This window comes from Dioscorea cayenensis, chromosome 5 (assembly GCF_009730915.1).
Source record: "Dioscorea cayenensis subsp. rotundata cultivar TDr96_F1 chromosome 5, TDr96_F1_v2_PseudoChromosome.rev07_lg8_w22 25.fasta, whole genome shotgun sequence".
NCBI lineage: Eukaryota > Viridiplantae > Streptophyta > Magnoliopsida > Dioscoreales > Dioscoreaceae > Dioscorea > Dioscorea cayenensis.
The window spans coordinates 1,356,583-1,371,336 of NC_052475.1; the positions used below are offsets into that span (position 1 = coordinate 1,356,583).

The window sequence follows — 14,754 nt, forward strand, 5'->3', positions numbered from 1 at the left end:
TAGAATTGGGCCATTTGGGCCGTTTGTAAAAGCCCACACTAAAGGATTGTAAGAGAAAAATTGGTTACTTGAACTAGAATGAAAATTTTATTTTATTTTTTTTAATTTATTTTTTTATTAATTAATAAATTATTTTTTTGATTTAATTAGTAAAATTTAAGTATAGATATTGCAGTCAACAATACAGAAGACTAGATGATGTTTTGATGTTGAACAAGTGATGTGAGTATTGAGTAAATTTTTTTTTTTTTTATTTTCAAAACAATAAATAACCTTTGTTTGTTTTAGATATAATTTGAATTTTATTTCATTGAAATCTTTGTTTGTTTTGACCCTCTGAATATGGATAATCATTTATAAACAGTATTCAACAGTCCAAACAATGTCATATAATAATATATAATAATCATAAATAGTGAATTTGTACAATATCTAAACATTCATTAAATCTCGGATGGGATGACTTAAACTCATATATATATATACATATATATATTAAAAAAATTGAGGAGAACAATGCCAGAATTCATTCATTAAAGGCGGCCAAAATAGTAAAAAAATAAATAATAAAAAACCCACAAAATGAAACATTTTAAAGAGAACCCCATCTGGCCACACCCACTAATGAATTCAAGCCATCCAAAACCAGCTAAGATCATTAAAGCACAATGAAATAGAGAACAACAAATGATAGAGTAACACTAAACCTTCTCCTTAAAATCATGCCCAAAAACATGGCCCTCATTATCAAGATAATGGTTTTCAATAGAGTTACCAAACCAGTATTATTTATCAGGGAAAAAATAATATTGCAAGAAAGAAAAGAAAAGACTGCCTTGTATCTGGAATTCTTCCAAATGCTTGCTTGAGAATGAAGACCAGGAAACATTTCTACATTGGACAGCACAAAGAGAAACTTATTAGCAATATCAGTCAAAGAAATAGAACAATTCATTCATGAAAGATACCAACAGCAAGCCAGAGAAGGCCAGCAAGAAATGGAAAACTATTCATCAAATAAGAAGTTTTTGATTTGAATTATTGCAATTTTACTGAACCAATTTCACTCAAGAAACAAGAAAGAAGAGAGTTTCCACGTGACTTAAGGCAGAAGTTCACAGTAAAAATTTGAGTAACACACAATGCTTGATATCAGAGAGACGGTAAATGCAACAGTTCTTAATAATCATGATAGGAACAGAAACAACCATTCTTCAGCTTTCTTTAACTAAACAAGGAAGCATAATCTTATAAACAACTCAGAGTTTTCCAAGATACTGTCATGCATTGTTTATCAGAAAAAATTGTCAGGTTAGCATCAACACATAGCTCTTTCAGTCATATCATTTGAAGCATTCCATGAGTACCATTTGATATGTTTGTCCTAGAAGACACTTTTAATTTGTATATAATATGGAATCCTTGCTTTTGTACAATCAAAATGCCTGTGTGAAGTGCACCTAGTATTTGTGAAAAATCATCCGATATGAATGTCAGTCACCCCTTCTCATAATAAGAATATATCCTGCTCTAGTTGCAGGGCATCATGCATATTTTTCATTAAACTATTGTCCATATCCCAATAGACCCATAATAAAATATCACCAAAGACACATCAATTCCGTTTCCATGTGCACAAACTCTACATTTTGGTTTCAGAACTTGCAACCGTCCAATTTGCAAATAATCTAAACAAATTGATTAATACACTGCAACTGAAGAATATCATTTTCCGGGTTCTTATTACAACAAAACTTGTCTTGTTTCCAAGTCATTCAGATTTACTAGTCACCAGAGAAACAAGAACACCGTAAAAAACCACATTAGTCCATGAGGGGGGATGCGGTAAAAGGAATGGATCAGAACCAGATCCAGGAAAACCTCCAAACAAGGAAACATATCAACAAATGAAATCCCTCTAACAGCGACAAAATACATGCCATAATAACCAACCCATATTTCTTACGTTCATATCATATTTTTCAATTTTATATGGGACTTGTCTGGTTTCCAAGCCATTCAAAACTTACTAGTCACCAAAGAGATAAGAATTACACCAAAAATTCACACCAATCCATGCTGTAAAACAAAACGAATACATAACAAAATGATCCATAAAGACCTCTAAGCATAAACATAGAAATGAAATCCCTCTAAATCTTCATGTGTTAAAATACCCAATCGCTTCTCACCTGCACTCAATGAGCCTCCAAATTTGCATCTGATGTGATAATGCAGTATATATCATTTTCGATTTCTCATCCAACCCATTTCTCATGATTTCAATAACACGATACTCATTTATAGCCACCAAAAGAAAACACTCCACTGGAATAAACTGTGTACTTATCCTCTTACAATTGAATCCACAAAAAATTCCACATATTCACAAATGTGCAATCAATACAAAAAGAATTCAACATGGTAATTCCTAACACAAGCAGCATCAAAGACAACAACTTGGGATGACACAATGGCTACAATAATGAACAAAATGATGCACAGAGAAAAAATGGAACACAGCAAAAGAAACAATAGAACGTTCAATCCCAAACTTTTATACAGAATGTATCACAAACGATATTAAAAATAATTACCTTCTTAGCCTTATTTGCAGGAAGGAGAATTTATTACCAGCTTGTTCTCCTCATCCTTCCTTGCCTTCCCTTGCAACAATGTTCATCCCACAAAATCGAAACGCAACTATACTGATTCTACATTTCGGCAAAACTGCCATTTTTACGACATCTCAGACAAAGTCAAGCTACACAAACTACACCGGGTAGTGTGAGAGACAATCCAGCCCATCTGTTCGGCCGCGTACAATCCGATGGAACACCTGCCGAACCTGGTCCTCCAGCAAGTCTAGCTGCCCCTTCATGGCCTCCCTCACAAGAGACAACTCCCGCACCGCGTTCCTAACATCTGTCTCCTTCTCTTCAGCGAGAGGAAACTGGATGTTCTCTGTTAACTCCGACAATCTCCTCACATGCTTCTCCATCTGATGAATCTCCGTCAGAAGTCCATAGGAATTACGCCTCTCCCTCTTCTTGGACTCCTCTAAAATCCTCTCATGGAGTAAAAGTATAGGAGCTGCCCATGGGAAGGTTCTTGGAATGCTAAAATGCGTCTGGAGGCCACGGTCCTGGCAGGGGATCGCCGCCACGAGTGCCCACATCACAAAGAGAAGCACCGAGTTCATCGTGTACACAGGGACGGCGAGCCCATTCGTCGCCACAACATCGTGCCCGCGAGGCGCGGACAGGTTGTTCCCAATAGCCTGGAGCTGCCGCGACGCAGACCAGGAGCGAGACACGCACCAAGAGAGTGAGCGGAAGTGGCATTCAGCACGGCGGTGGTCTTTGTTCGCGCCATGGCTACGGCTGAAGGAGCGATTGCGTTGAGCAAGCGAAGAAGCAGTGTCCTTTTCATCAAGCATCCCGATGGCGAGATCCACGAGGGCTTTCTTGGCACGGCGAACCTGGCCCTCACCGATGGTCTTCTGGGTAGGGTCAAACGCGAGGGTGACGATGTCGAGGTGCTTATGCCACTGCCTCACCTGCTCGATCCCATCGCGGATCGCGTTGCAGACATCAAGGGCCTTGACACTACGGTCAAAGAAGTCGGTGGCGAGGCGGTCGACGGGAGCACGGCCGACGATGGCTCGATTGCTGAAGAAAACCACCCGGAACTCTTCTTGGCATAGCAAGAAGGCTTCCAGAAGCTTGCACACCCATGGAAGTGACAGCAGCTCCTCCCCGCCGGCAAGGTCTTGGAAGAGATCAGCAACTAAGCGCTGGAACGCCTCGAGCGCGTGCTCCTGGCTGGATTCCGGCTCATGGTGGTTGTCCATCGAGTGGACCTGGTCTCGCCTGAGGTTCATGATCGACCTTCCGAACAACGACGGTGACGATGATCCCTGGAAGTCCGTCGCCGGCATTTTCCCCGCTTTGTCAATCCCAAACCCTAGATTTCCACCCCGCAATTCAACCAGAAACCATGGAACTTGGGAATCGGAGAAGGAGAGGAGCGAATTCCAACTGCCCTAAAAAGGAGAGAGCTTTAAAGCGGAGAGAAAATGAAAAACTATGTAAATAAAAAAATTATAAAGTTTTTCAGGGGTGTAAACGAATGAATGCAAAATAACATTACTTTTGGCTCACCAGAGGTTCAGAACTATAAACTGTCAACTGTTGTAAGTTTGAAGTTATTATAATTTTTTTTTTTACTATATATATATATATATAAAGAATAAATGAAAAAAAAAAATTCTAAGTTTGAAGAATGACAAAAATCAGAAGACTAATATGAAAGGAGAGTGTTTGACCTTCTAATGTTTCATGCTAGAAAATGTCAACTAATGGAAACAAAGTTAGAACTTAGAATTTCTTTTCTTTTCTTTTTTGTCTTTTCTTTTTTTTTTTTTAATTTTTAAATAAGACTTGACCAGGTTTTATGACTACATGATTGAATCAACTTGGTTGGATCAATTAATTCAATAAAGCTTCCAGAAATATGGAAAAATGGTCTATATAATGAGAAACATGAACACCCATTAAAATGGGATTTTGTTTTTCCCCCTACCCACCAGGCTAACATATTCATTAGAAAAGCTGACTTTGTTAATGTGCAATTATATTATAGTAATGTTTTTCAACTACTTTAATGAATTGTAGCCAAATCAAAGGTATTTGTCACACTGACATGGTCAATATGGGCATACACATTCCACTGCCAAGCCAGTGCTCAGCATTGAAAACTTAGAAGTAATAAATAGACATGTTTAATAATTATAATAACATTTACTTTTAACACTATCGTTATTTAAAATTTAAATCATAGATAAATACAGATGCAGAATACACTCGAAAACTCAACAACACCTCCGTTTCTTAAAATAATCATGAGTTCCATTATAATAAAAACTAAAATTTTAAGTTCCTAGACTAGTCCTGTACATATAAAAAAAACTATAAAATTTATTTCCTTCTCATGAGAAGCAAAAGTGGAAACATGTAAAGGGATAATATAAAGTTGATATTCACATCATGTGTTCAAAATAATTAGAATACTAAAATGGGGGGCAAGTGACTCAATAGGACGGATGCAATAAAGAAATGGTCACATGGCTAATTAAAAGATTCTGAAAAGGCTAAAGAAGAGACAACCAGAAAAGCAAGTTTAGAGTTGATCAAGATGGGGGCCATTACAAAAGATGTTGATAAAAAACACAGCAAAGACCAAATGAAAACAAATAATAATAATAATAAAAAATCAATAAATGAGTGCTTTGAAGTTAAGCCAATAACATAATAATCACCATTATTTAAATGAGGGCTTTGAAATTGATCCTTCAATTTGGCTGAAAATTCAAACTGCTGACTAGATCACAAGATAGATAACTTGTGGAAAAGACTAAAGAAAAAGACATAAGAACTGAAACAATTGCAAAGTAGATATTTCACTCATTAAGATAATGAATAAAAGATAATTATTAAATAAAGAACAGTTTAACATTATATATATATATATATATTTATATATGTACATGTATATATCTTCCAGATAAAGACAGGGTACCTGCATACATTTTGAGATGGCAAGTTAACTTCAGACAATTACTGAATTAATTATCTGCACAGAGAGACAACTTCTATAACGGATGCTCAGTTGTGTATGAGAACACAATACACAAAATGATTTTATATTAAGGGACAGATATACAGAATGTTTGAAATGGATTCAAAACTTTCATACAGGCATAATCATGTTCCGGACAAGCAATTGCATAATTCGGCAAACAAAAGTAATCTTCTGACAAATATTGAATTCATTTGTCACAGAGAAACAAATTTTATATGGATGCACCATGCGCAGATCTATACTAGATTTAGATTGAATTATTTGTCCCAAAGCCATACAAGCAGAACCAAACAGGTTGCTCCAAAAGCAAATTGAACTTTAATAAAGTATACTTTCACATGCCACCTAAAATCCACACAAAAAGGATTCTCAGAGAACCATTCACAGAATTAACACATTTTACTTGATAGGCATATATTTTGTGTCCCATTAGTCATAAAGCACATTTGACAGCATTGCTGTCTACATTTGTTTCTACATGCAAATAATTGGATCCTGGGAACAATGAGAGTTTGTTCAAGATCTGAGAGTCCATCCAGGTGATTAGAGCTTAATTCAGTTTAAAATACAAACATAAGTTGATAGAACCATCCTTCAGAAAAATCATTCCTGACATCAAGGGCAGGTGTATGAATCGGAGTTTAAACAGAAAGGGCTGTTTGTCATGGTTTCAAGTTGCGGATTTGGTTTGGAAGAATAATTTTTTTTAATGGACCATGAATCCTGCCAAAGTCCAAGAAATCCTGCATGGTAAGTGGCTCGTATAGCTGAAGAACATCAACATAAGAAAAACAAGGAAACAAAATTGATATTAATAGGCAGACCTAAAACTGATCTGCAGTTTGAATTAAAGGATAGTTGGGTAAACAACAAATATTCAAAGAGAAGTAAAGGAATTTTATTAAAAAAAAAATTCTGAAGTCTCTGTCAAACAGCAATTAGTAGACAATCAAAAAGTTCTCATTCAAATCAAACTTTAAAAAAAAATTAGCAACTTTGATTATGAGAAATAGTGAGCTCCAAACTTGAGTTCAAAAAGGCCAAATGAAAAAACAGCATACATATTAAAAAGCTATTAAATGGACAGCCCAAAACTTCTGCCAAATCAAAACATAAAACTAGAAACAAAGAAACAAGAGCCAAGAAACAGAAACAATTTCTTCTCCAAGCAAAGAAGACAACGAATGCACATTAATCTCACAATAAAGCCCTCAGATCTCATGGCTTTTTAGTGGTCATTGACAGCTTGAGCAATGGTTTTCCAAAATGAACACTGTAAAACACACAGGACCAAATTAAGGAGATGGTGAAGGAGATGGAGGAGGAGGACCCGAGTTCGAAACCCAGCAGATGGAGGAGGAGGTAATGGTAGTGATAGAAGCCCACAGTGTGCATCAAAGTTCAAGGAGGAAAACCATGCAGCCACTCAAAAAGAAATAGTTTTTCCATCATTGGGCGCATAGAGAAGTAGCAACAGTATAACAAGGACAACTAGATTGCAAACCAAAATATATTTTACACAAAAAAAATACCCATATATTAGCAACAAAGCAGAGTAGAAACATACACAGAACCAAACAAAAACATTTCTTTTAACAAATCCACATAAAGAAAACTCACAAACTCAAGAAGGAAACTAAGACTGCATAAACGAATCAAAACTACAACATTCAAACAAAATAAAATAGCATAAAAAACCATTTCTAGAGATAGTGCCCTCAGATCTCATAGCTTTAATTCAATCATAGACAACACGAGCAGTGGTTTCCCAAATAAGCAGCATCACCGGATGATGGAGATCATAATGAATGAATGAAAGAAAGAAAGAAAGAGAGAAAGAAAGGATGAATAGGAGGAGATGGCGTGAACCTGCAATGATGCTCAAAAGGGAAACCAGGCGGCCGCTCAAAATTCTATGTTTTCCATCACTGGGCATCAACGAGCTACAAAAATCACAAAAAGATCAGTGTTAATTCTCACATCGAATTCAAAAATCAATTGCATAGAAAAAACCCCTAATTTACGATGCAGCCAAAGAAACGGCGGCAGTGAAAGTGCTAGGGTTTGGCAACCAGAATATGACTCTGATTCAATGTCCTTTATTAAAAAAGAGTTCTAGCCATGTTATTACTGATTTAGCGCTTGTTTTTGCATGAAATTTCAAAACTACCACTATTCTATAACTTTTGTCCATGTGGGCCATGTGGCGTCTCCTCATAAGCAAATGCAAGCTGCTGCTCTATATCAATCTCCTCCTCTTCCTCTTGTGCCAAACTATGAGTAGAACCCCCTCGAGCTATAACCAAATCCATTGGTCCTCTTACAGACATGTGGTCTAACTCCACGGGCTTCTTAGCTTCTTTCTTCTTTCCCCAGAGAACAATGTATAACCCACTAATAATCAATCCAGCACTCAAAATACTGGCATAAGAAGGTAAAAAAGAGATCATGTGGAAATGCCATTTTTATGTCAAGATTCAAGCTATAGTTATATACCTTCCAAGATGTAGCTTCTCATTCAATAGCACGGTGCTAAGAATGGCTACAATGATAAGATTTAGAGGATTGAATACAGAGGCATACAATGGACCCTTCTTCCTAATGCACCATGCCAGCAGTGTGAAAGTCAGACTAGAGCCCAGGATTCCCTGCAAATAAAGAATTCGCATGTTATTCTTCAAAGTTTCAGAAGTTGCCAAAGGGATTGGATTAAGAACTTTCATTACAGCGTAGGAAACAGCGAGTAGCCTGAAATTAAACCCCAGCCTCCATTGAACCATGTCCCTTTGCATGATGATGGCCAAGAGGAAGGATTGGAGTGATGCCATTGAACACACCAGAGCTGTGGCCGAGTAAGGGCATGGATAGACTTCACTCATCTTTGCCTGCAAAACATGGACAAAAAATAAAATGTAAGATTACTCTGGTCTGCATAGACACTGAGACATCGCTAAAGATCACCTGAATTATCAACCATAATGAATAAGATAAACAACTTGCAACTGCGAATAATGAAGCCATGACGCGATTACCAGACTGATTATGCAGTGGTGTTACTTGGTTATTGGGGAGAAGATTGATGCTTGATGACCACAGTGGTACATCTGGCCCTTTGTAGAAGGTGAGGAGCATTGCACCACCTACACCAATGACAGTACCTAGAACTTTTGCTTGCCCGGACAGCTTATTGATTCTCAGGTTCTCCAATCTTCATTGGAAAAAAATGAAATTAAATCAGAATTTTATCACATTTAGAAGCATAATTGCATGAAAAACAAATAACATTGCATAGATTTCTTTCTCACCTAAATAACAAAGCCAAGATGAATGTGATAGCAGGAATGAGGTTGCCCATTGCTGCTGCAAAGGTAACTGATGTCTTACTCACGCTGGCCAAATATAAATTCTGTGCAAGTGTGCATCTGAAAATAGGGCACACAATTAAAAAAAGAAAAATCTAATTTTGAATCAGAACCAACATTCACAATACCCACATTTCAACAAATTTTACTGATGCGATTGAATTCTATGAACTTCAAGCATGCAAATATATATAATTCACTGGTGCTAACTAGCAAATTAAATCGGCTAATATAATTCAGATCTAGGGTTTGTAATTTCCATTTACCCAAATAAACCAGAGAGAAAAGACTCCCCAACGATCATCCTGGTCAATCGAGGCCTACGTTTCCTGCAAAATCAAATTGATTCTAAACATCAACTTCACCAACTTCAATTCCACCATAAAAATCATAAGTACAAACAAAAAAAAATACACAAAATCAAAAACCCTAGAACAAAACCTCTCGACCAAGTAAGCGATCGGGATCAAAGAAGCAGCAGCAAAGAGATATCGATAGGTAACCATGATCCTGATATCCATGCGATCGTTGAGGGCGAGCTTGTAGAAGATGTTGACTCCCGCGTAGAGGATCTGGACGAGCACCATCGCCGCCGCCGTCTTGAAGGCCTCCATTAGTCTCTCCGGTGATCCCAATGGAACGGTGTCACAGTCCTTATATAGCACTAGAGTGGATGAAGGGTTTCGATTCTAGAAGCTTCTCATGAGAGCCATGCACGTGATACGTAGCAAGCTTTGTTGCTTGCTCGTCACGTTAAATAACAACTTTTTTTTTTTTGAAATATTTGGGAAATTTAATAAAATAAAAACTATATATATATATATTATTTTACAAAATTAAAATATATACTATATATATCAAATCATAAAGTTTTTATTAGAAACTGGTGGTTGTATTGCAACTATTATTTTTTAATTATGACTATAAGTTTTATTTCACAATTATTACATTCTAAATGAATAAGAGATTAAAATTTAAATATTAAAATATATATGTTTGAATAAATTCACAAAAATAAAAATTGTGAAAATGATGTTTTAGTTATAATAGTAGAAATAGACTATAGCAAACGATGAAGACTATAAGAAGTGACATAATGCATCAATCAATATTACTGTATCTATGTCATTGAAAAAAATTACATCATTCATTTGGGGGCCGAAATCCCTTGATTTATTACCTATTGAAATAAAATTAAAGTTGAATAATTAAATTGATGCAAATTAATGTTTGATGATCAAAGTGAAAATGAACCAAAGTTTAATGACTTATTTAAAAATTTACCCATTATATCATCTTTACATCCTCTTCATACTAACAGTATATATATATATATATATATATAGATATATTATAATTCTAAAAATTATAAAAGCAAATTAAAAATAAATATCTTTTAATAAAAATTATTTATTTAAAATTTTAAATAATATAGATAAGTCATCACACGTGCTATTTATCACGATAATTACCATAATAATTGATATTTATTCATTCATTCCAAAATATTAGAATCAAATTCTAAAACAGCCAATATCATTATTAACACCAAAGAACCTATTTATTTAAAATTCTTTAATTTTAATTTATCATATCTGTAAAAACAGAAGTATCTCTATAATCACAAGACAATCAAGTCACAGTACTTTGGACTTTGCTACACATTGTTGGATTCTTCTTGTAGTTGTTGACACTGGAATCACATCCAACCTAATTATCATATAACAACAGTACACTTTGGTCATTGCTGTACATAGTTGGATGCTTCTAGTTGGACACTGGAATCACATTAAAGTGCCACTCATTTAGGCATATATACTGTCACTTATGTGATGTAGAAGTCCAAAATAAGAAAAACAACAACAAAGGTCCACAATGTACATACATCATGCACTACTGTTGTTTGTTGTGTTGTTACCTTAATTTAATGATCACCTTGCATGTACTTTGCAACAGTTAAAATCAAGGGAGGTAAAAGAATTCAGTGGAAGAACACAAAATGAGGAAATGCTGCAACAATGTTTACTGAGATACAAAGATAAATACAGAGCATCAAAACAAGGAACACACTTTGCCATTTTGAACTGAATGTATTTATTCACAGGCTAGCTTGGTGTCGAAACTGCTCAAACATATGGCGAAAGCCTGGAAAGCGTTGAGCGGGTATCGGTAATCCATGGTGAACATGTCCTTGGCGACCTTGCCGAATTGGAGGATGATCTTGTCATGCTCAGTCGGTGCTGGTTGCGCTGGAGTTGGGGCTCCGGCTGTGGGTTGTGTGGCTGCGATCAGCTGGAAGTTTTTCACTGAAGCTATGGTTACTCGACCACGGAAGTTAAGACACCAGCATTGCAGCTGCTCGTGCCACCGTGGTGCCTTGTTTCGGAGAACAAGTGGCTTCATCTTAGCCTCTTCTTCGCCATCAGCTCCACTAGCTCCAGCAATTTCGGAGAATCGAGCGCTGTTGAAATCCATGGAGCGATCGAAGATTGATGACTTGGAGAACGACATGCTCCGGAAGGAATCTTCCAGGGAAGGCGGAAGCAGTTGCTCAGGCTGGCCAGGGACAATACCGCCAACATCGAGTGATGAAGTTGGAATTGAGTACATGACACAGTGCATCCTTCGAGGACCCCGAGTGCCGAGGACATTCAGCTCATAAGTCACCTGTGCAATGTTAAAGCTTCCAGAAGGAACTTTAGGGGATACCTTCTTGGAGTAAAATCGTCGGCTAGTGCGGCCTGGGTGAGTTGCAGCAGCCCCGTTGTATGGAGGCTGAGTGTCATATATTATGAACTTCGTGCCAAGGAAATTTGACCTGGAATTGGGGTATGAGATGCATCAGTTCTTGAACATTTGAAGTCATAACCAATTAAAAACCTAGAAAGTCTATTGAAGAGTTCTTGTGATCACTTGCCTCAATTTTCCAATGTAAGAGTTGCTTGATCTTGATATATTGTCAGCATCCATAGATATTATGTACTCTGTACATGTTGTGCGGCGATTCCTTTTGGCTGATAAGAGGAACTTCCCGTTCTCGGCCAGAACCGCTATAGTGTCCATAAATAACTAAGATAAGTTTAATTGCAAAATATGATAGCTAAACTACAAAGCAGGTATTCAACGGAACATTTCTTTCATGATAGATTTTTTTAACGTTAGCGCCATAAAGATTTTCCAATGTGAGTTCATGTTAAATGAATTGAAACAGCGCACAAAGCGACTGAATTAAAAGCAGCTATGACAATCAAGCTGAAAGAAGAAACCTTTACCTGGGCTTAGGCAAAGGAAGAGATGATAAGTATGTTTTGCTTTGTCCCTCTTAATGAAACACTGAATGGTTCCTTCTCGAGGTCCAGACTGTGAGCACAAAGAAACACAGTATCAAAATCCAATCCAGATCAAATGACAATTATAGTATCATCCATAAAGTTCTAAATTTTAAGAAGAAATCAATACGTTTAGAGGATCACCTGCTTTAAAGATACCGGGAAAGTAAGCTTCCCACAAAATTCTGGGCTTTTGACAATCTCTTTGCAAGTTTCCCTCCATGTTCGACAAACAGCAGCACAAGCAACCACATTCTTTCGAGAAGGCCATGTGCACTCACTTGCCTCTAACCTTTTTATTACATCTCGTAGCAATTCAGGCGGAAGGCTAGCCCAGCAACCATTCTCAATCACCAATGACGGTTCATGGATCTCATGTACTGAAATTCGAGACTTCCCTCGATGATGATCGGAGCTTCTCCAAGATAAACTCCCAATACTATCTCTGACATCTCGAACAATACTTCTAAAAGACATCTACACAAACAAAAACACAAGCCCAAACAAACTAGAATCCCCACAAAGAAGCAGAAAACAACAGTCTGCTTATGCTGCAACAACCAGCATCACCAACAACACCTAATCAATCATAAGCAGCAGAACGCGACAAATTAGAGAAAACAATGCTTTGCAGGATAATACACAAGTAGCAATGTATTATAATCAATCGAATACCAAATAAATAACAAGTAGAAAGCAACATCTTTACCTACAAGAAAGAATTAATTATCTCCTTCCAAGAACTAAAATTACTTTATATAAAGGTCCAATTCACCAAATAAATGCTCCAAGTGGCTGCAAAACAAAAAACAAAAACAGAAGTTGAGTCTGCAAAGGAAAAGCAAACATTTGATTATATATTGAAGAGAAGGGAAGAATAATCAGCAAAAGTTAGATATTAATGAAGTCACAATCAAAGTTGCAAATTGCTCATAGATTTTTAAAAAAGCACGGCTAGAGTCATAGTCAAATCATGGGAAATAGCGTAGCAATAGCACAGAAATAACCATAAACATTTAAATGACCTCCATATGAAAGTAAAAAAATCTCCATTTGGCATTAAAAAAAAAAAAAATCCATCAGAAAACTGAAAAGCATGGGCGGCTACATACCATGAAATCATAAAATGCTCAAAAATTCAAATCTTTCTGGAATATTTGAGAGATTAAAAGATTTTTTTAGGCTAAAATGACTAAAAAAAATCAAACAGGAATAAATCAAATAAATCAAAGAAACAACATTGAGGGAATTTGGAGATCTAAACGTAGCTATTCCAAAAACGGAAGTGCCCATGAATTGTAGAGACTAAACAAAAGTTCCGATTTTTACCTCACAAAACCACTTCAGAAACAAAAATTAAAAGAGGAACAAAACCTATCGATCCAAACCTCTTGACGCCATAAACACATAGAATTTCCCATAAATACTCAAAATAAAGCAAAGAAACAGCAATACACTACCTCAACCTTCACAACAGAAATGGAAACAGAAAGATATGACAAAGATCACCAAAACAAACCACTAAAAACCATTTTTTTTGCGCAAAAATCACAAGAAAAGAATCGCACCTGATGATTTCCTTCGATCCAGTGGCCAGAGGTCCCTTCCTTCACGCTCGCTCTCGCTCAAAGCTCTGACCTTTTTCTTCCCTTCTAAGCCTAAATGGAACTCAAAACTCCATTAAATCCACTTCACTTGAAGCCCAAGAGAACCCTTTTTTTGCATTATACCCCCTCAGATTCTTTAATATCACAATGAACACTGAACTCTTTATATATATTTTAATAATTATTAATTTATTTAAAAAATTACATACTTAATTAGTATTACAGATTGGTTTGCACTCAAAAGAGAAGGTTTGGAAGAGTCAAAATGGGATTACTCCCATTGAAATTACCATTTTAGCCTCTATTATTAAGGTTTTAAATTGATGAAGAAATTTTTTAATATCTCAAAAATATTATATAATTTATATTATTTTTTAATAAAATAAAAAAAATAAATAAGTAGAATTTTCAAACTCATTCAGAGAACCATTCTTCCGTAAGTATTTTAACAAAAATATTTATTTAAATAAATATGAACGATTGAACTATGAGTAAATTTCCGCTTCTGTACTTTTGAATTGGGAGAAAAATAAAATATTATTGTATTGTAAGGATTATGAATTAAAAAATTTAAAAAAAATTTTATATTTATATTTTTTTATATTAATTAGGAATCTACATCTATAAAATCATATGTTTAAATTATAGAGACCATATGAAAGGGACTACTTAGTGGAAGCCAGTAACTTTTCAATTTTATATAATATATAAATAAATAAATAATTTATTTCTTTCATTTTCAGAAGAAGAGGTTCATTGTATCTTATAAATTTATGAACAACTTGTTTTTTTATACATATAAATAAAATTAAA

The 14,754-nt window shown here is 35.7% G+C and overlaps 3 protein-coding genes across 12 annotated transcripts; all 3 read right to left on the bottom strand.

Moving 5' to 3' along the window:
* Positions 1-705: 705 nt before the first annotated feature.
* LOC120261880 lies at positions 706-4,085 on the bottom strand. Of its 2 annotated transcripts, XR_005536654.1 has the most exons (2): positions 2,598-4,085; positions 706-891 (listed from the first exon to the last, which is right to left on the bottom strand). XR_005536654.1 is itself a non-coding variant. In XM_039269888.1 (1 exon), the coding sequence occupies exon 1, from the start codon at positions 3,938-3,940 to the stop codon at positions 2,774-2,776; it is 1,167 nt and encodes a 388-aa protein (XP_039125822.1). In that variant the 5' UTR covers positions 3,941-4,085; the 3' UTR covers positions 2,335-2,773. The 2 variants fall into 2 exon arrangements, 1 of the variants encoding a protein (XP_039125822.1); XM_039269888.1 differs by lacking the exon at positions 706-891 and having other exon boundaries at positions 2,335-4,085.
* Positions 4,086-6,304: 2,219 nt separating this feature from the next.
* Positions 6,305-9,616, bottom strand: LOC120262327 (WAT1-related protein At1g68170-like). 8 transcript variants are annotated; one of them, XR_005536755.1, is made up of 9 exons: positions 9,447-9,616; positions 9,272-9,334; positions 8,949-9,065; positions 8,701-8,851; positions 8,370-8,528; positions 8,140-8,291; positions 7,657-8,064; positions 7,513-7,586; positions 6,308-6,366 (listed from the first exon to the last, which is right to left on the bottom strand). XR_005536755.1 is itself a non-coding variant. In XM_039270420.1 (7 exons), exons 1-7 carry the CDS (start codon positions 9,590-9,592, stop codon positions 7,821-7,823), a joined length of 1,032 nt encoding a protein of 343 aa, XP_039126354.1. In that variant the 5' UTR covers positions 9,593-9,616; the 3' UTR covers positions 7,462-7,820. The 8 variants fall into 8 exon arrangements, 1 of the variants encoding a protein (XP_039126354.1); XR_005536752.1 differs by having other exon boundaries at positions 6,356-6,410; positions 7,668-8,064; XR_005536754.1 differs by lacking the exon at positions 6,308-6,366 and adding an exon at positions 6,383-6,410.
* Positions 9,617-10,853: 1,237 nt separating this feature from the next.
* On the bottom strand, positions 10,854-14,039 carry LOC120260800 (tubby-like F-box protein 8). 2 transcript variants are annotated; one of them, XM_039268364.1, is made up of 6 exons: positions 13,903-14,039; positions 13,048-13,129; positions 12,479-12,913; positions 12,278-12,365; positions 11,923-12,055; positions 10,854-11,823 (listed from the first exon to the last, which is right to left on the bottom strand). In XM_039268364.1, exons 3-6 carry the CDS (start codon positions 12,809-12,811, stop codon positions 11,100-11,102), a joined length of 1,278 nt encoding a protein of 425 aa, XP_039124298.1. In that variant the 5' UTR covers positions 12,812-12,913; positions 13,048-13,129; positions 13,903-14,039; the 3' UTR covers positions 10,854-11,099. The 2 variants fall into 2 exon arrangements, with proteins under 2 accessions (XP_039124298.1, XP_039124297.1); XM_039268363.1 differs by having other exon boundaries at positions 13,044-13,129.
* Between the last annotated feature and the right edge of the window lie 715 nt (positions 14,040-14,754).